Source organism: Aphelocoma coerulescens, chromosome 5 (assembly GCF_041296385.1).
Source record: "Aphelocoma coerulescens isolate FSJ_1873_10779 chromosome 5, UR_Acoe_1.0, whole genome shotgun sequence".
NCBI lineage: Eukaryota > Metazoa > Chordata > Aves > Passeriformes > Corvidae > Aphelocoma > Aphelocoma coerulescens.
The window spans coordinates 17495527-17516164 of record NC_091019.1 but is presented as its reverse complement, the minus strand read 5'-3'; the positions used below and the strand labels follow the sequence as shown (position 1 = coordinate 17516164).

General features: G+C 40.7%; 1 protein-coding gene across 2 annotated transcripts in view; it reads left to right on the top strand.

Annotated features, from left to right (window-relative positions):
• Positions 1-15265, top strand: part of ABCC8 (ATP binding cassette subfamily C member 8) — a 73935-nt gene extending 58670 nt beyond the window's left edge. For both annotated transcript variants that reach the window (XM_069016869.1, XM_069016868.1), the window contains exons 29-39: positions 237-329; positions 4392-4494; positions 5817-5930; positions 6554-6674; positions 6835-6965; positions 7536-7614; positions 8507-8615; positions 10110-10213; positions 11028-11161; positions 12494-12556; positions 15013-15265. In XM_069016869.1, coding sequence (XP_068872970.1) covers positions 237-329; positions 4392-4494; positions 5817-5930; positions 6554-6674; positions 6835-6965; positions 7536-7614; positions 8507-8615; positions 10110-10213; positions 11028-11161; positions 12494-12556; positions 15013-15150 — 1189 coding nt within the window. In that variant the 3' untranslated portion in view covers positions 15151-15265. The remainder of the gene's footprint in view (positions 1-236; positions 330-4391; positions 4495-5816; positions 5931-6553; positions 6675-6834; positions 6966-7535; positions 7615-8506; positions 8616-10109; positions 10214-11027; positions 11162-12493; positions 12557-15012) is intronic.
• The last annotated feature ends 5373 nt before the right edge of the window (positions 15266-20638 follow it).

The window sequence follows — 20638 nt, the reverse complement described above, 5'->3', positions numbered from 1 at the left end:
AGAAACGAGGGAAGGCAGTGAAAAGACCCATTCAGAACTCCAGCTAGTTAAATGTTAAAAGAAAAGTCCTCCTGGGGAATTCATTTCCCTGCAGCACTGCTTTGCAATCTGTCTGAATGTTATGTATATGATTATTGTGATGCTATTCCTTTTCACTGATTCCTGGGCATGATTCAAGAGAATAACTGCACAACAAAAGTGGCTTTTTACGAAATTCTTTTCATAACCCTCTCCAGGGACCTGCAGCAGCTGGATGACAGCACTCAGCTACCATTACTCTCCCATTTTTCAGAGACTGTTGAAGGTCTTACCACCATCCGAGCCTTCAGGTATTGTTTTTTTTAAGAAACATAGATATTCAAAAGTGAGGTAATGTTATGTCTTACACTGTTCTGCCTGGAAAATCCAGAGTCCCCAAAACACAGGTAAGGGGGAGCTCCAAACACTGAAGAATTTTAAGCATTTTGTATGTAGAGAGGTTGCTGTAAAAAAAACAAGCTCATGTGGGTCATCTGCCCTGTGGTTGCTGTCCAGACACTTGCATACAGCCTGAAAAAAGAACTTGAGGGCAAATGTGATTTAAGAAGCTAAATTAGCCCACAATTACCACAGCGTGGCGTGTGGTGTGGCAGACGATGGGCTTGGACAGTTTCCATGACAGGACTAATATGCACCAACTTGTACAGACTGATCTGTGTTGATGTCCTGGGCAGTTAAGCTGTGCATGCTGGTGACTTCAGAGGCTACAGTAGCACCCTACACTATTTTTCAGGTTGCTAGCTGAAGATGTGGCTGGTTACACTGATTTTGGAAATGCACAAGCTGGAGACAAAGTGCTTCCTTGCCTGTTTTTTTTTTCCCCATCCACATAAGCTCTCAGGAGAGCAGCCCAGGAATATCTGATAATGTGCCTGGGTTGTGTATCTGTGTTAGAAAACTGGCAGTCATGCTGATACCTCAGAGGTACCAATAAAACCACTGCTGAGCTTACCAGCTGCTTTCCCTGCACTAGGGCTATTCTTGTCTCTTCCCAATTGACTCAAACACGGTCAACTTTTCCACTAGATTCTCATCTAGATGATGTCTATGAATTTTGTCAGTTCATTATTACTGTTACCCTTCTGTCCTTGAAAAAAGTAGTGCTTATTTTTTCCTATAATTGTAATTTTATAGTAGAAGCAATGCACAAAGTTAACTTAAACTATCTTATATAGGTTATAAATAGCTCAATGAAAGAAGAACCAATTTAAGAGTTTGTTTCTTTTGGATTGAAGGTAGCTTACCCAAGAGTGGTAGAACAGCTTAGTGTTTTCCATTATTAATTACTGTTACTGAATATTTAATTCATTAAGTGCCAACAGTGTTCTATAGTTTATAGTTATGTCTATGTTCAATTTGCAGGAAAATCAATTTATCTTTTAATTTCTGCTTTTCTTGTTCCTATATTCTTTTACTTGATAAAGAGGATCTTTGAAGCATTATGGCTGTATATTTTCTGGTGTTGATACAGAAAGCAATATTCAATGCCATCTAGCTAATATTTTCAGTCTGTCAGAGCGTTCCCTCTTGATTCTTCCTGTCACTTTGGAATGAATTCCTCTGTCAAAGAATTGTGCTTTTCTTAAATCCTGCAGTAAGTGATGTGTCTCTGACCCAGCCAGCCAAGTGTGTTCAGTGAGTTCTGTGTTCCATCTGTCTGCCAGCCTCCTGCCTCAGCTGCTAACCCAGTTATTTTTAGGACTGTGTAGCTTTTCAGCTGCCTAACATATTAGCAGGAGTGGAGTTTAGACTTGCTAGCGTGAGCATCCCTAAAAATAACACTAATTCAGGAATCCATTCTGTTAGGAGGTGCCAGTTGTTCCTGAAGCGTCCTTACCCTTGGTTAATCTCCGTCCTGAATTTATTCAGCATGCGTATGGAAAGAAATGTACAAAAAAATCTGGGGGAGATCAGCAAGACTGCTACTGCTGCACCTACAAAAACACCTTCAGCAGATGCCCTGGCCTGATTTATAGTTTATTTTTATACTTCAGATAGCATTAATGTTAAAAAATCGACAAAATGTAAATGTGAAGGCTTCTGCAAAGACTGCTCTGTATTCTGAGAGGCCTGGTAACCTGGGGATACTTTCTGAAGAGAAATTCTGGTATTTTGCATCAGTTCAGCAACCGTGGTAACTTTGCATCCCTGTTCCACGTGCATATGCATGACTGACTCATGATGCATACCTCACATTCTCTGAGGCATATCTGCACAACTCCTCATGGTATAGAGATAAGAAAGTTAAATGTGACTGAATTGGTTCCAGAAGCAGCACAGTCACATCTGCATGGTGGGGCACTGAGGGCAATGAGCCCTGAGGAAAGGAAGGGCTCCCTAGCTCTGACATGGTGACACTAATGCCTGTTTTCAGAAACAACCATTCTGCTGTGCAAACACGCCAACATGCTCACAGCCAGCCCAGATCCTAGGCTGCATCCAAAGCAGTGTGACCAGCAGGGCAAGGGATGAGATTCTGCCCCTCTGCTCTTGTGAGACCCCACCTGCAGTGCTGCATCCAGCTCTGGGGTCCCCAGCACAGGAAGGGCATGGACCTGCTGGAGTGAGTCCAGAGGAGGCCACAAAGATGATCAGAGGGATGGAGCAGCTCTTCTACAAGGAAAGGCTGAGAGGGTTAGGTTTGTTCAGCCTGGGAAAGAGAAGGCTTTGGGGTGAGCTGATTGTGGCCTTCCAGTACCTGTAGAGAACCTATGAGAAACTATTTACAAGGACAAGTAGTGACAGGACAAAGGTAACAGCTTCAGACTGGAAGAGAGTAGATTTAGATTAGATGTTGGGAAAAAATCCTTTACTGGGAGGGTGCTGAGGCTCTGGCACAGGTTGCCCAGAGAAGCTGTGGGTGCCCCATCCCTGGAAATGTGCAAGGCCAGGCTGGATGGAACTCTGAACAACCTGCTCTGGTGACAGGTGTCCCTGCCCATGGCAGGGGGTTAGAATGAGATGATCTAAAGATCCAAAGGTCCCTTCCAATCCAAGCCATTCTATGATTCCCCACTGCACACAGCAGACATGTCTCATGTTTTAGCATATGGCTAAGTTGTGGACAGCTGAATTATTTCTTTTCCTCAAAATCATAAACTTTTTATGTAAAGTCATTATTTTACTGTACTCAGAAGAAGGATTAAAGTACCCTGCAGTGAACAAATTTGAAAGCTTCTATGAGCCATGTACTAGGCATTCTCTTATATCAGTATAAGGAGAGCTGAGTTTATAAATAATCAGTGCTTGTCGCAGCCGTAATAGCTAAAGGATAAGGTAAAATTTCAGAAGAGGAGATCAAGTGTGTTAAATTTGATCATGTATCATGTAATAGAAGGGGGGAAAAGGCAGTGGGTGCTTAAACTAAATCTTCAGGCCTTTGAGCTTATGTTACTACCCTAGAAAAGACTTTTGTGCCAGGCTTGTGCGTTACTAGCTGTAATTGTTGATATACTTGATTATGAACATCACTTTAATTTACAACAATGCAATTAAATATGCCCAGCTAAAAGGGGTGACTGGCTGACTTGCACACTTGCCGAGAGCCAGCAGGGAATCATCTCCCATACCTGTTGAATTCACAGCAGATTTCATTGGTGCAGCTATTCAGATGAGTGGGTGCAAATTCACTATAACAAATTGTAAACAGGCTTATTTGTGATTAATGCTGTTTTGTGTAACTCCTTGAGGGAGGGGAAACACAGCTCTTTCCAATCTAATACTTTTTGTTGCGCCATGTACTTGACTTCCATTCTCCAAAGTGCTCCGTTTGTGTAGTGATAAGGACAAATATATTTGTTTAATATGGGTTCTACTATAATGGGAAGTTCTTTGAGTTAATACTTTTTAAATTGTTACAATTTCTAGGCACTATGGTAATACAAATTTTAAAACCTGAGTTTATATGGTTGAGAAAAAACGAATTCTGTGGCATTAATACTTCTTTTCACAAGTACATGCATGTATTATAGCTCTCATACGTATTTTAAATTCTTTTAGTTTCAGATTTGTTGCTCTCAATTACCATGTCACAAAATACATTTATAAAATGCCCAGTGGGATCTGGAAGTCCCACAGAATTTCAATACAATAATCAATGCAATAATATCCATAAATTACTTCTCAGAATAGTGCATGAATACACTTTGCCTGTGTCTAATACAAGACTACAAGCGATGTCACTCTGAACTATTGATAGGCTGATTTATACCCTGTGCCAAGCTGTCCATAAGCACATACCTCAGAAATTAAATTTTACTTTTTATTTTTCCAAGACCCCAAGGCCTGACTCCGTTTTTTCTCCTTCCCTCTTGCTTTCCTGCTTTCTTCCTTTCTTTGTTTCCTTTTTTTAGGTATGAAGCCAAATTTCGACAAAAACTTCTTGAATACACAGATTCCAACAACATTGCCTCCCTTTTCCTCACAGCTGCCAATCGCTGGCTGGAAGTTCGCATGGCAAGTACATTATTATTGTTGTGTATACACAAGGAATTTTTGACTCTGTTCCAAGTAATCTGATGAGGCATCTAACAGTTTTCCAGCCTCATCTCAAAGCTATACCTTTGCCCTCTAGGTCTCTCTGACTATAATGAGCACATGCCCAACCCATCCTGGACACTGGATGGGGTATGAATTTTCCCTGTAGCCTGCAGCTGTTTTTCCAAGTCAGGAATAGTTTTCATGGGTCACATTGGCTCCTCTGTGTGTGAAGAGTGAATCAGAGTTGAGCTGTGCCACCAGCCAGGATGTCATTGTGGGACCATGTCAGTCAGTGCCAGCAGCCTCTGCCTTGTGGCCCCCTAGGAACATTTCAATGTCTTGGAAGCTCTCCTAATGAGCAGAAGGATGCAGATAAGTTTGAGTCTGTTTTGGGGTCATCTGAAGAACACCAGAGATATTCAGTGGCCTGTTTTCTGCTCAGTGAAGTGGCCTGGCATGAGAAATGGTTTATTAAAAATAATTCCCTAAGAAACACGTCAAGGAATTTTATGTTGTGGAATGTTATATCAGATTTTTAAGTGCAGGTGTAGTAATGGTATTCTGGTAACATGGGCTTCTTTTAGAAGTGCTAAATGTATGTTAATTCATTTTTCATGTCACACTCTTTAGCTCCATTTTGGACTCCTTTTTAACTGGGATCTTTTGCTACTGTAGTTCAGATACTGGGTATGACTTAAATAAAATATTATTACCCTTTCATATATTCGTGCCTAGACCACCTGAATTCCCTAATTCTGATCAATGCCTGTATCACTAAACAGTTCAAACACAGACAAATCAGAGTTTCCCTCCTACAGGGTTTGTTTTCTACTCTGTTACACAATTTTACTCCAAGAGTTGTCTGTGGGAAGTCAAATCAGCAATGATTTAAATTAAAGCAGAAAGAGCCCCTTAAGGTAATAGGTACATGCTGTGCAAGAAAGGCTTGTTTGAGCAATTATGGATGGTAGGAACTCAGCAGCAACAGCAAAGCCTCCCAGCAGTTCATCATCAGCCCCAGAGATGGAATACATGAGCATTTCCCTCCTATCCCAGGTAACAGCTGCATGATTTCAGCCACCTCCATTACATGCTTAAGATATCTGTTGACTTCCCCAGCACAGCCCCACTAAAAGCAGTAACAGTGGTTTCCTAGGCAGGGTCTTGATGGAGTTCCATGGGGTTTTCTGCCTGTATTCCAAACTGTGCAATGGGTTTGTTATTTGGTATTAAAAATTATAAGAACGTTTTAATCCTTTGTAGACTTATAATGATGGAGCTTATTCATATTCCTTCAGGAGTACATTGGAGCTTGTGTGGTACTCATAGCAGCTGTCACTTCTATTACCAGTTGCCTGTATAATAAAATCACTTCAGGACTTGTAGGCTTGGGACTAACCTATGCTCTTATGGTAAGAATCTCAGGATCCTTTCTGTCTCTCCCAAACATTTTTTTGTAATTCTTCAGGGCACAAAGATGAACAGGAAGATTGAAGGTGTCTGTACATCTATAGTGGGTACTGTAATATCACTGAAACCATGTGTTTACTTCAGTTCACATGTGATGGTTGACATATTTGAGTGTATGCTTTCTTCAGCTTTGAGATCAAATCTCATTGAGGTATTAGTTCAAATATGTCAACAAAACACAGACAAGTTGCATCATAATTTTTTATACTGTCTTGCATTGTAAAGAATACATTTTCAGTGCATCAGTTGTAATTATGCCCTGGAACATCATTCTAGATTGTCCAAACTTAAGTTACCAAAATTATGTCTTTTCACCTGTTTTTATTGTTCCCCCACCCTCTTTTCTGTTAGTGTAGATCAGATCTCCATAGTAGCAAAGTATCTGTGCACTGCAGTTAGGAAATTTAACCCTTAGTCATTGTTGCCTCCCTGTTGTGTACCATCCAGTTTGTTCACAACTTCCACTTACTGAGGCATTCCTGTGTAGGAATATAAACTGCATGCTGGTCAAATGATGCAAACTACTAAAAATCTGGGATTCAGTCCTGTATTTGCTTTACACCAGGTGTCTAACTATCTGAATTGGATGGTTCGTAACCTGGCTGACATGGAGATCCAGCTGGGGGCAGTGAAAAGAATCAATGGCCTTCTCAAAACAGAAGCTGAAAATTACGAAGGGCTCCTTTGTAAGTGCAGTTTTGTGCGGCATGCAGAAAGAGCTTGCTGAAATTGTAATGATTTTGCAGTGTGTTGCCATGAAAAATGTAGTAAATCACCTAATGAACCAATTAATTTATTACAAGAGGGTTGATGTTGGTTTTTTTTCTCCCTGTGCTCCTGGTACAGCTTCCTCACAGATTCCCCAGAACTGGCCAGACAGAGGGGAGATCCAAATCCAGAACCTCAGTGTCCGATACGACAGCAACTTAAAGCCAGTGCTAAAACATGTCAATGCTCACATCTCACCAGGACAAAAGGTAAAGAACTGCAGTGGTTCTCAGAAGCTCTTTAGACTACCACATCACATAAATCAGAGTTAAAACATACCACAGAATGTTTTGATGACTGAATTACAGGTAATTTTTTTTTCTCTCAAAAAGAATGTAGTGCATTGGAAAGGAGTGTGGGGGATTCTTACCTTGATGTATTGAGACAGACATCCCCCTCCCCTCAGTATCCCAGTGCCCTCCTGTCAGCACACAGCACAGCCAAAAGAGGTGACAGTGAGCCCTTACTGTGCTAGACCTACTTTCCATCCTTCTCACATAGCTCTCTTGCCTTTATGCCCATCATTACCACTCTCCTGTTTTTCCTGTTATAGAACTGGCCTTGATTATCCTTAAATGCTCAGACCCCTAAAAGACAAAAAAAAAGCCAACACAGTGATTCTGTTATGGTTCAGTTTGACTGATCTGTCAGGAGAAGAGGATCATGTGAATCAGAACAGCTCCTCCAGCCTCTCATCTGAAGTGTCAAGTACAGATGTTATCCGTTTCCGATGTTTCCTGTTTCCGTTGCCTGATGTTCATCTGCTTTCTGTGTTACAGATTGGGATCTGCGGCCGAACAGGCAGTGGAAAATCCTCCTTTTCTCTTGCATTTTTCAGAATGGTTGACACCTTTGAGGGTAAGATAACACTTTTGTGTGTCAGTCAAGCTTAGCTCCTGAAGGCAGGAGCTACTCCTTTGGTAGTCTTTTCCTTAACAGCAGCAGCTCTGAAGTGTGATTCTCAAATCTGCAGGACACGCTCTCTGGCCCTGTTTAAATCTGATATCATCTGTCACCTAACAGCTGTGCCAGTTATAAGTCAGATCAATAGAAATTCTGCTTGATAGAAGCAAAAGTCCAAGAGTGACAGATTTTAGCCTTTTGTGCTGTTAAATCACAACACTAGGAGTAAAGCATAAAAGGGCAAGGTGTCCAAGTGTAATGAAGGATCTGTGCTCAAGGCACAGATGGGATCCACTAGGCCCAGAAAACTCAGCAATTGGGGGTTGCAGCTTGGCCTGCTGCCCTGGAATTTCCTGCCATATTTCCTGCTCTGTGTGCCATGTTCATGTGCCCCACAGAGTGCATCCCAAAAAGATGTCAGCCTGTTTCCCAGCCACATCACCCACAGAGCCCCCGTGCAGAGACAGATGGTTGTACTCAGAGATAAATTTTTGTGGTGCTCAACAGTAATTTGGCTTTCTGAAATGCTTGTTGCCCCTGGTAATTAATCCCTGATTGAAGTAATGTCTGACCTTGTTGTTTGATCGATGTATATTGGTCAAGAAGTTAAGTAGTGTATCTAATCATTCATAAGATACTTCAGGTACACTCTGTACGCTTTCCAGCTGGGCTTAGTCTCAAGAAAGCTGTGCTTGCTTTTTAGTCAAAGCATATTTCTTTAGTGAAGAAGGGAGTATGTGATACAAGACCTGTTCCTGCTGTACTGCCTTTCAGCCTGGAAGTGAGCCACATCTTTGCCAGCAGCTATGTGGCACAATAAACACACTGTCTGCTTTCTTTTGAATAGGGAGGATTATCATTGATGGTATAGATATCGCTAAGCTCCCCTTACAGACACTGAGATCCAGGCTGTCAATCATTCTCCAAGATCCTATTTTATTCAGTGGAACAATCCGGTAAGTATTAAGCACCAGCAATAAATAAAAACCATGTAATTGCTTATATGTCATGTAATGTGACTATATATTGTACTATATAATGATTTTTATGCCAAGCTGTTCAATTCTGGTCTCCTCAGTTAGAACAGGGAGGATCACTGCCTTCTGTCTGTGCTTTTAACCCCTGCCAGACTACCCTTTCCCAGTGCCTGAGCCTGGACAGAACACTGCTGGCAGAAGACCAACATGCTTGGGAAGTTGGGAAAGCCAGTATTTATTCCTCCAGGATCCAGTAACCAGTTTAGCTCACTGATCAAATACCCATAACCACCCAGCATTTCTTGAAACCCTCTTTCTCCTACATCTGTTTTCATCTGTCTGCCTTAAAATATGAGATGTAAAAAATGCAGACTAAAAAATTGCTGTAGACAAAGAAAAAGCAAAATAACAACATGAGAAGTACAGGGAGACTGGGCTATTTTATCCTGGAGCCTCTATCTATGTTTCTTCCGTAGTCCTTGAGCCAATACATCTGTGGCACCAAATACCTTTTTTTTTTTTTTCGTTCTCTTCCTACTTCTCTGAGAAGATGATGCAGTAGAAACAATGGCAAAAAGTTCCAGTTTCCAACAAATGTCCTTCCCTGTGCCGTTTCCCTTAGGAAGGAACTGTACAATCCTCAGTGCACACCTACAGTTTTAGTTTCTATGTTAAGTCATTAGAGTTCACTGAAAAAGATACAGGCTTCTATGGTTTGCTGGACATGCCTGAACAGAGCATGATTCATACACAGTGGAAGCTGATGTGACTGTATTCCTTTGTTTTAGACATTAACCTATTAAAAAAATATATTTAGGCCAGCATCGATCCTTCACAACTCGTACAGCAGGAGTAAAACACAAAAATTGTGTTATGCACCATTGAATCTTTTATTGTCATTCCATATGTTAATGTAGTATGATGTGAAATTCACATTTGTTGCTGTCACTTCTGGGCCACAGCAAGCTAAAATAATGTTCATCGGTTCATGAATCCAAGATTTCAGTTGCAGTGAAGACTTAAATTTCATAATGCAGGATGAAGCTGGATTGTTCTGTTAATGTTCCTATAGCGGTAAAGAACAAAGAGATATTGTATTTAGAAAGAGAGAGGGTAGAATTTTGGCCTTTGTTAAAACTGAATGTTAATTTAAACTGAGTACAGTCACAGCTTTTTCGAGTAGAACATGAGAATTTCTTTGGTTTATACAGAACAAAATAAATTCTAAAACCATAAAGATATCCAAAACCAGGAAGCTTTTCCTTTTCTGCTCAACTGAGAGTCAAAGTTTTGTCTTAATCACATTGACATAAATGTTGACTAAGACTGGAAAATTCAGTGGAATTATACCAATGAGAGATCAGAATCAGGCCCAGATCTTCAGCACAGGATTCTCAGTATCTGCACACTAAAAGAAGAAATCCATTGCAGCAGTTTCTGCTGACTGATGTTCTTGAATTACCCACGATGCAGGTTTAACTTGGACCCTGAGAAGAAGTGCACTGACAGCATGCTCTGGGAAGCACTGGAAATAGCACAGCTCAAGCATGTGGTGAAGGCACTGCCTGGGGGCCTAGGTAATGAGACTTCTTTTTGAGAATATTGTTTCCAGCATTCACAATATTCCTGTTTCACAGTTATTTATTAAAAGGGTAGTTGATGAAGAAAGAGCTTTTAACATTTATGGAAGGTGACAAAAAAGTGCCTGCAGGCAAATGTGCTATATCTGTATAACTCCTTTACCAACTGTACCTGTGAGGCAGAATCTTCTTTCTTTTCAAATCAATGGTAAAATTATTTTATTTCAGTATGTCTTTTTTATGAAGCACTGAGGTTTATGGGTCTTGGGAATTCAAATAAGGTGTCAACAAATCAGGTGTTATCTAGAACACGATCTTCTGTATTTTCCAATAGTCAAGTCCAGGGAGGAAGATTTCTAAAGCTTCAAGGTGTGAATCATTTGGCCATGCAGAAAAAAAAAAAAAAAACAAACCAAAAAAACCCCCACCAAACACCTAACAAGATACAAGCACAAAACCACCAATAAACCCCCTTAAAATGGGAAGTTACACAGCCTTAGGGTAAAGAAGTGATGGATGCTGCTTTGACTGGGGGTGCAGTGTCCTAGACTGTGCATGTTTCAGAGAAACTCACTCTTGAACATCCTTAGCTACTTTGATGTCTAACAGATAGAGAGAATATAGTGAGACAAAAGTACTCATTGTTTTGAACTTTGGAAGTAAGCAGGGAAAAATGTGTCACCAGCAGCTGTAGGCCTAGGAAATATACTTTATGCTGAAAGTGAGACATTGTTTTCCAAGCATATCTTCTGATCTGACCTTCTCATACACATATCCCCCATAAACAGTGCTTTTGCTGTATCACTTCCAGATGCAATAGTCACAGAAGGGGGTGAAAACTTCAGCCAGGGTCAAAGGCAGCTGTTCTGTCTGGCCAGGGCTTTTGTGAGGAAGACGAGCATCTTCATCATGGATGAAGCCACAGCATCTATTGACATGGCAACAGTGAGTTTGGATTGTTTCTGATTTCCTTTTCCTTGAGGGGGAGACAACTGATACGTGAAGAAAAAGGTGGAAAGCAATTCTGTCTATTCTTTAATAAGCTTACACCATATTTAGTGCAGACATATTTACAAGCCCAGGTAGTTGTGAGTCGTTGCTAACAGATCTAAAGAGCTTTTAAACCATTTTACTAGGGATTTAGTAGTTATTCCAGAACTGATTGCATTATGAAAATAAAGCGTGTTATTTTAATTGGCAGTTGGAGTTTCTAAAGTAAACAAAGCTTGGGATGGTCAGATGGGATGGTCAGTGAAGGGTGAATTGGTAAATGACAAGTTTCCCCAGCATGGCTGACAGGACAAGTCAAGAAGTTAGATGGTTTGAAAGTAGAATCAAGGAAATAAACACAGGCACAGAAAGGACATACTGGATTATTGCATTAATTGCCTGGGATTTCTAGGCAGATGTTAAAGCATTCAGTAATAGTGCAGTGACTGGGTTTTAGCCAAATAGAATAGTACATTTTTTTCATCTGTTATGTTTTTACAGGAAATATTTCAGTCTTCTTTCTGCTGTAAGTAAAGAACATAATTGGAAGGGTTTGTTAGAACAGCTCCAATTTTTAGTTCAGTAAAATGTTCATGTGTTGAGCTTCAGTAAGGGAACTGTAGTGCATGCAGCCCAGTTAAAATACATTTTGAATTTTGATGCATTGAGAATAGAGTTCCTCATTTGAAATACTTCTCTAAAGAGCAGATAATAAAATGAAGGTCTCTGTGCTCGTGACACTTCCAGGCAGTTTGGAATGCAAGAACGCATCTCCTAAATAGCAAAGGATGAGTACTTGTTGAGTGAGAGCTATGTATGTTAAGGCCATCTTAAATATCATCTCCACTGTTAAATATGCCAGGTACAGCACAGTCCCTTGCTTTTTCCTGCCACCCCTTTGTGTAAGATGTCCCCCCTGTGCTGGAACATTCCTGGGCTTGCAGTGGGGTGAAGGACACGCCACAGAGGTGCCAGCATAGGCAGCCTGGCAGCACCCAGAATTCACCTTGGATTTCCTCATTGTAAAACTGAGGCCAGGATAGCAGGAGTTTGGGGCCAGAGCACAGCTCTGGTGTCTGCTGAACCCCAGAGGCAGTGGGAATGGCAGGAGAGACAAGGCTCTGGCTTAGTTCGGGTACGTCGCTGATTTTTCATTCCTGCAATAGATCCTGCAATAGAGGATAAATACAAGCATGGAATAGTCAGTGGTTACTTAAGCCTTCTTAGTGTCTGTCTATCATGTAATTTCTGTGGTTTGAAAAGCACCTAATGTTTTTCCTTCCCTAGGAGAACATTCTCCAGAAGGTGGTCATGACTGCGTTTGCTGACCGCACTGTGGTTACAATAGCAGTAAGTACAGTCCCTGCTGCAGTTCTCATGCAAACAAGGAGCAGAAATGCCCCATTAGTCACTTCTTGTCAGTGTTAATATATGTGTTAATTAGGCCATTCATCTTTTTTTTTTAAAGTGATGTTTAAATGTAAGCTTTCTTTTCCATTTTTTAATTTCTTACTTAAATTCATGAGTAGCTTCTTAAATGTGTTGCACGATGTTAAGTCAAATTACCTGTAAAGGTACATAATCTAAGTATGTTATCTTCTGTTTCCCATTTTAGGCTACTTTAAAATACCCTATACTTTGACTGCTGTGAAACATAAGAATAAGTTTCATCAAGCTAAAATAATCATTTAAATAAGGACAAGTAAATACACATTTCAGGGAGGTGAAATGAATTCAGTATGCTTCTTAACATTCAAAAATTCAACGTAAGAAATGTATGCTCAGGAACCTCTGAGCATCATTTATTTTCACCTAGTAAATGTGTAATAGAAAACCTAATTTATCTTATGGTATCCATCCAGTGTCTCATTATAAAAGAGCAAAGGAATCTTAAGCATGACATTTCCTGATTTCTCTGCATCAAAATTCAGAGTTTCACTGCATTCTGGATTTATGTATCTTTTTCAGTCTGCTTGGGGACAGGCTGAAAAAGCTCTATTAGTCTTTTACTCCCTTAGTCAGTTTTAAACTGCACAGTTCAAACAAGCAGCATCTTGTAATAAACTTATTTTGAATGTTTTTACTTCCAATTGTGAATGTGGTTTACAGCAAGTGGGTTTGTATTCCAAATGTTCTGCAGTAGAAACATAACTTAGGGGGTTTGTGGGATGGGTAGTGGTTTTGGGGGTTTTTTTGCTTGCGTTGTTGGTTTGGGGTGTGGTTTTGTTTTGTGTTGGTATTTTTCCCAGAGAAAGCCATATATTCCTAAATTCAGTTTAGGAAGAATAGGAATAGTAGGAGTTACAGTACTGGCTCTCTATAATCTTCTTTGTTACTCACAATTACCAGGGTGGCAGCACTGATTGTGTTACACTAAAAGAGATCAGACAAGGGCAGCAGGTTAAACTGGAATGTGATATTTCAGTCCCTTTCCCCTGCCTGTGGACTGGATAAATGTCATAGAAACTGCAGAAGAGATGAGATTTGTAGATGCCATCAGTGGTTATTGTATGGAAAATCTGGCTAGGAAAGCCAGAGAAGGAAATACAAAGTTTGTTTTGGTACTGAGGATGCCCAAGACTTGATTAGGAACCTTATGGGTGAAGAGCAACTGTATAACAGCAACCATAATGTTAAGAGGTTAAACATCCCTGCAAGAGTAATGCAGACCCAAAAGATCCTATGCAGTTATACTTAAGGTTAAAAAGTGGAATTCTGTCAATATGAAGAGGCTTGCAGAAAACTAAACCCAAAAATAAATGATGGGGGGAGAAAAAAAGCTAAAAGAAGCAGCAAAGGAGATTGAATCTGACAGGGATTAGGGAAATCACTGAAGCATTTTATTTTAAAAAAATAGATGGAAACAATGCATGCTATTTATTTAGGAAATGCTTGAGTTAGGATAGAAAAATATTGTATGGATTTAGAAATAAAAGAGATGATTAGAAACAAGAAGGCTGAACTCAAAGTCCACAGTTCACACATACCTTGAATATTGTGTGTAGTTCCAGTCTCCCCATGGCCGGAACAACACGTTACAACTAAAAAATGTTGAGAAGCACAGGATGATTTTGGAGATGTTGGATTTGCTCCTGAAGGGGAGAGGCTGAGCAGACCAAGGCTCTTCTGCCTGGAAGAAGGACAATGTAAGAACATGAGAGAGGTCTGCAAAGTCACAAGGAAGGGGGCATCAGATGAAACTCTGAGCAACAAGGCCCAGAGCATACAAAAGGAGGGAGTACTTGTTCATATGGCAGGCAGGAAGTATGGGAAAAGAATTTCCAAAGGATATGGATGCAAAATGATTGTGAAAGCTCAAGAGAAGACATGGCCCAAGTCTTGTGAAACTGACTAGATCAGCTTTCTACATAGACAAACCACACCAACTCAGGAACCACCCCAGACCCAGATGTAATCCAGGACTGGGAGAATTCTCAACTTCCCACAGGCAGTACCTGTTCCTCAGGTGCCCATTTCCTACTCTCTTGACCAGTTCCTACTCTGCCTGGCTGCCTTCTTTTGACACCACTTGATAGCAGGACTCTGGGCTGGGGACATTCTATTGGGAACTCACAGGACTCTTCATACTGAAGGACTTGTGTACTTTTTAGGTCCTTGAGTATCCACCTGGCTCTTGCTCTGTGTATTTATCTGCAGTATTTGCACAGAAATTAGGATGAAAAGAAGGATAAGTAGCCTTAATCAAACTTGAACTTCATAGGAAAATTAATTTGTGGAAGTCTGTCTTATCCTGGAACATATTGAATAGATCCACTGACTTGGTATTTTGTTTATTTGTTTTTCAGCACCGTGTACACACAATCCTCAATTCAGATTTGGTTATTGTAATGAAGAGAGGGGTTATTTTGGAATATGACAAGCCTGAGGTTCTGCTAGAACAAGAAGACAGTGTCTTTGCTTCTTTTGTACAAGCAGATAAGTAATAAAAATAAATAAAGCATTTTAGAATACAGTTTTATTATTTTATAAAAATGTAAAATACCTGTAAATAAATATTATTTCATAATAAATTGAGCTTTTCCTTTTTTAATAAAATGAGCCATTTTTTCCATCTGAAGCATTAAGGAATTATCTGTGTACTTTACTTTTTTGTATACAACTACTTTTCTTTTTATTTGCTGCCAAAGAATCCTGAAATATAGTTGAAAACAAACTACATGGGTGAAATACAACAGGATACACATCAAGCAAACATAACCAGCATGGAGGTTTTTACATAGCTCTCAAACCCCCCCTGTCATTTATTAACATGTTATTTTTTACATGTCATAGCCCTACTGTAGATAATGCTCGTGCCTGACTAAATGCAGAAGGAAAAATTATATACCAAAGGTATTTCTCAAAAGCTTGTATCTCTTTCAATCAAATGACTCTGTAAAGATTTAATATCTAAATATAAAATCTATAAAACACTTTTTATACTGTGGTTTATTGATAGTGCCTGAGTTGTGCTTTAGACTCTCCTTTAATACCGTCTAGAAGTTAATCACAATCTGATTTAGTCTTTATGCCCACTGTATATACTATTACACTGATTCCAAGCAGGATGGAGCCAGCTCCCTCCCAAACTGTGAAGAAGCTCAAAGGAGGCAGGCTGTGATAAAGTATCAGTGTTTAATGTACACTGTTTCCAGACCAGTGCAGATGTACCAATTCATCTGGAAATTATCCCTCCAAGTCTGGTAAATAAACAGTATTAAACCTTTCACTGTAGCTCAGGGCCACAAGAGCTTGACTCATCATCTCCTAGTTTCACAGATTTCACCCAGTGTCATGGTGTTTCTAGATTTACTGTGACCCTTACCAATAAATTCTGTATACTTAAGATGACTTTTAACCACTGAAATTATCCTAATTTCACTAGACAACTACTTATCCCTGCCCTGTGACAGTCATTCTGGGATTTTTTCATTAATAGAGGGTTAGAATGTCAATAACCCAATGGAAGGCTACAATGTGTTTTTCACCATTATTCTTTTTACAGCAAGGTTGCCTTCAGACCTTTTTTTTTCTTTTTTTGTTACTTCCTCTGTTTGAAGGACTCTTAGCACTTATGAGAACTCTTTATCTTTTTTTTCTCTCTCTTAAGCCTACTCAATTAGTTTGGAACCTGTTTTTAAAGGCTTTATTTTCTAGAAAAAGACAACTGTGTTCTCATAGGATATGTGATGTTTTAAGGCATTACTTCTAGCAGCAGAGAGCCAGGGAAAATGAAGAACTGTTGGTGCTGTTTAAGTTTTGTTACCAGTTCCAGAGCAGAGTATTTGTAGCATCTGGCTGCTGGTTATTTGGGCAACAATGAAGAGCAGGTAAGTGGCACGAGAGGAGAGTGTAGAAAGAACTGTGGTAAAAGTCAGGAGGTCGGATATGGTTATGCAGATGAAAGGCATGAGCTCAGTCATTGCCTGCTACACTTTGAGAGAGAAAATGGACAGTTGGGAGTTTTCTCCTCCTCCAGGGAATTGTTTGCTGGGCACTGTCCAAGAAAAAATGGCTGCAGAACTATTGGTGTGTTTTTACCCTGGAATACCAGGCTTCCATTAAAGCTGAGAGAGAAGTGGGAGCAGAAGGGCACAGAGCACATTTCTGCTACAGCTACTGTGTATGCTGTCTCCTGGCTTCCCAGTACTGGTCTAAGGCAGGACCTCACCCTGTAAAGGCTTGGGAAAACACTGCTCTTCAGGGCACCTCAAACTCATGCTGCAGAGGCGCTGCAGCCATCTGTGGAAGCTCCTAGATTCTAGTGGCAAGGGGAGAGATGCAGAGAAGTGAGGTTTCTTGTGCTTTTAATTAAGTGCCTGGGATTTGACACTGCAATTTGGACTCATTCCTATTCCACAAGCTTCTGAAAACCTTACCCAGAAGGGAATGCAGGGGAGGAAAGGACACAGCATATTGCTAAGGAGGCTGTACTCTATCTTGCAGTATTAAGAAATTAGAACTCAAAGTAAAAGTCATACATTTCCATTTTAAATGGGGCTTGTATTTCCCAAAGCAGCACTGCAGGAGAGCAGAGTGAGTTCGTTCATATCCAACAATTACTTGTCTTTTTAATGGTACCACGCTACTGAATCAGTATGTGTGAACAGGGAGGCTCTTAGCTGCCACTCGGACAGGACATTGCCTCAGCACATTTTATCTGCTCTTATTTAAAAAGGGCCAAGTCCCAGGGAGTTCCTGCCCCTAACTCCAAAGGGTTAAGGTTAAGAGTCTCACCAGTGACCAGAAGCAGTACCCAAGAACATTATTCTGTGGTGGTGAGGCTTGATGACATTATCCAAGTCAATAAACCTTGTTGCCACGAGATAGGCAGCCCAGGAGTCGCTGCTAAACCAGCTTCACAAATGTGTTTGTATGGCAGTGAAGCATTACTAAGCAAAGGGCTGTACTGAAATGGCTGCAAGACAGTGCAAGCCAAGGCCAGACTTTCAGTTTTCCTCAGGGATAGGACCCATCTCAGACCCAAAGGTGTTAGGGGATAGGCTGCCCATGGAGATGCAACCAGAGGTTTTTTTGTTGCTTTGTATAAATGCTTCAATTATAAAAAAAACCTTTATAATGTTCATTCCTTTGTCTTAGTGGGGCCAGGAAACGCAGCATGGCTGCTTCCTCAGCCCTCTTCCCAGCCCTGCTCATGCCTTCTCCTGTGGCTTTGCAAAACCAGCTCCGATCTCTTTTCTTCTGCCTACCTACTCGTACTGCAAGGTGATTTGTGAGGCTTAATTCCTGTTAGACTAACACTGTGTAGCCTCTGAAGCCTTACTCAGCTTCTAAAGGCAGAATAATAATATGGCAGCAGTTAAATTTTAATTTGACAGTTATCATATGATCTTGTTTGATAGCCATTAAAATTAGAATAAATTGGGGTGTGGGGAGTTTTGAAGTGTAAAACCTATTTTTTGGGTGGAAGAACTTACCCCTCATGATTCAGTACTACAGAGTGGGATTGTTCATTCCTGAGCCCAGTTTGTTCAGCAGCTCTTAACACAAATATGTTGGCTCACTCAGAAGATCTGTCACTTTTTTCTTTTAAGTATCTGTCACTTGATCCATGAAGACAGGGCTTCTTTTTATTCTGCTCTCGAAATTCTTCAGCAGAAGCCACTTGCTTTGCTGTCTCATCTCAGCCCCTAAGTGCTCAGAGGTGAAGAAAAAGAAGTAAGTGGCAAATGACAGTCCCATTACAGAAGTGGAAACAAGGAAACACTGTTCTAGAGAGTTCAGGATTCCTAAAAGCAGCGTGGTGAGTGTGTTCATAAAGCACCCTTCCCTGGGTCGTTCGCAGCACCAGGCAACGCAGCAATTCACTCTTCCTTTAAAACCCTCTCCCCCGACACAGGCTTTCATCCATTCTACATTTATGGAGGTACCGCCCTCTGGAGGAAAAGGTGCAGAATAAGACCACGGTTAGGCGAGAGTAAGGAAAAACGGCACAGAAGTCAGGAGAGCCTCTTGAATCCCTGTGTCCATGTCTGCAAGGGTGTAAATGCTGCTCGTGAGCTGCATGGTGTTGTACAGCCTGTGTATGTATGCTCACTGCAAAATGCTGGGAGTAGAACCTGCCATCAGCTGCAGAACTACACATCTGACAAGTAAAACTTCAACTTACTTCATCCTTTTGGGGTTTGGGTTTTCTTTTTTTTTTTTATGTTTACAAAGAAAAGTATTTTTAAAACCACAAACTTTAAAAGAAATTAATTGTATATATAGATAATGTACTTAAACTGAAAGTGTAGGTGCAGGTGACATACTCACAGAAAGGACACAAAAAGAGTCTAGGAGACAAAGGGATGCAGAGAAAGGGGAAACACCTTTGGCTAAGTTCAGTGGCCTGGCAGCCACGTGCCAGGGCACCTTGTTGCTATTCTAGCTTTATTAATTGAAGCAGCAAGAAAGATGAACCAGAACAGGAAAAATCCTGGAGTATTGGATTCCCTCTAAAAGGAATTGATGTGTGGAAGGACATGCCACTATCCATACATAAAATGTAGAAATGGTCTAAAGTAATAGTAAACATTTAATTACAAGACCTATAACGATTGCTCGGAGAGCTCAGAGTGATTACTTCAAACTACTATTCCAAAATCCCTAGGTGGGCTGCTTTAAGTAGCTGTAGGTGGTGAAAGTTAATTTCAACCCCAACTGGCTGACTCCCAGACATCAACTGGACAACTGCCTTGCCCAGGGAATCAGTGCCAAGAGCTGTTTACAGTGTGTACCAGAGCCCTGAGAGCCAAAACTGAAGGGAAAGTCCATGGACACGTGTCGTGCAATTAGAAAATAAATAATCACAAATCCATTGGTATTAAAAACTCTTACCCAGAATATCCAGGGATGCTCTAGCAATTCCACAATGTTGGTGGTCTAAGCTGAAATAGAAACAAAATATTGAAACCAGAGGAAGTAAACACATCAATGAGAATATTGGTGTTTACACAGTGGAGAAGCCACATCAGAATGTTTTTAAATAATGCATCATGTCAGGAGGATACATCCTTATAGGCATGCCATGTATGTATTTATACCCACAGAGACATCACCATGTCCTGCACAAGTTCTAGCTTCCTGACTCCCTATGTTGCTTTTTCTGAGGATTTTGATGCCTGTCTGGAAGGTCATGACACTGGGGGTTAACCCTTTGCAGCCAGATCTTCTTTTTTTGCAACTTTTGCTGCTGTTTGGACTGTTTTCCTGAGCAGCCACAGCTCACATCATTTCACTGTCTCCCCTGTGCAGAAAAAAAAAAAAAAAAAATCCTTGTTTATTCTAAATAACTCTACCAAAATTTTAAGTGGGATTGAACCCCTTTGGTTTTCTCTTTAGCCATTACATCCTTGGATTTAGCTTCTTCAAGCAAATTTCCTACTGCCTGCCTGATTTATCAAATGAATGTTTTCCTCCTACTTACCGAAAGACATGCAGGTGAATTTCAGTTGTTTATTATTATTATTGTTATTGCTATTATTTTACCGTTATATTACTACTATTGTTGTTGTTGTTATTATTATTATTATTATTATTATTATTATTATTATTATCATTGTCATCATCATTATTATTATCACAAATTCCTTTTTTGAAATTGGCCAGTACCTTTATTTTTTCCCTCCCCCCATTTCACGGAATAATCACCCGACATGAAGCCACGGCATCCCACAAAGGAGCCCCTGTTAATGGAAGGCAGCAAATCCGTCCTGAATCTAATGTTTACATACAAACCGCGGCCCGAAACCCTTCCTCCGGAGGAAAAAAAAAAAAAAAAAAAGGAGGGTGAAAAGGTAAAGAAACGCCCCCAGCTCCGGCGGGGAGCGCTCCCGGGCCGGCTGCGGCAGCGGGGGCTGCGGCGGCGCCGCTCCCCGCTCGACGCCGGGCGCGGCCGCGCCCCGTGCCCGCGGCGCACAGACGGACCCG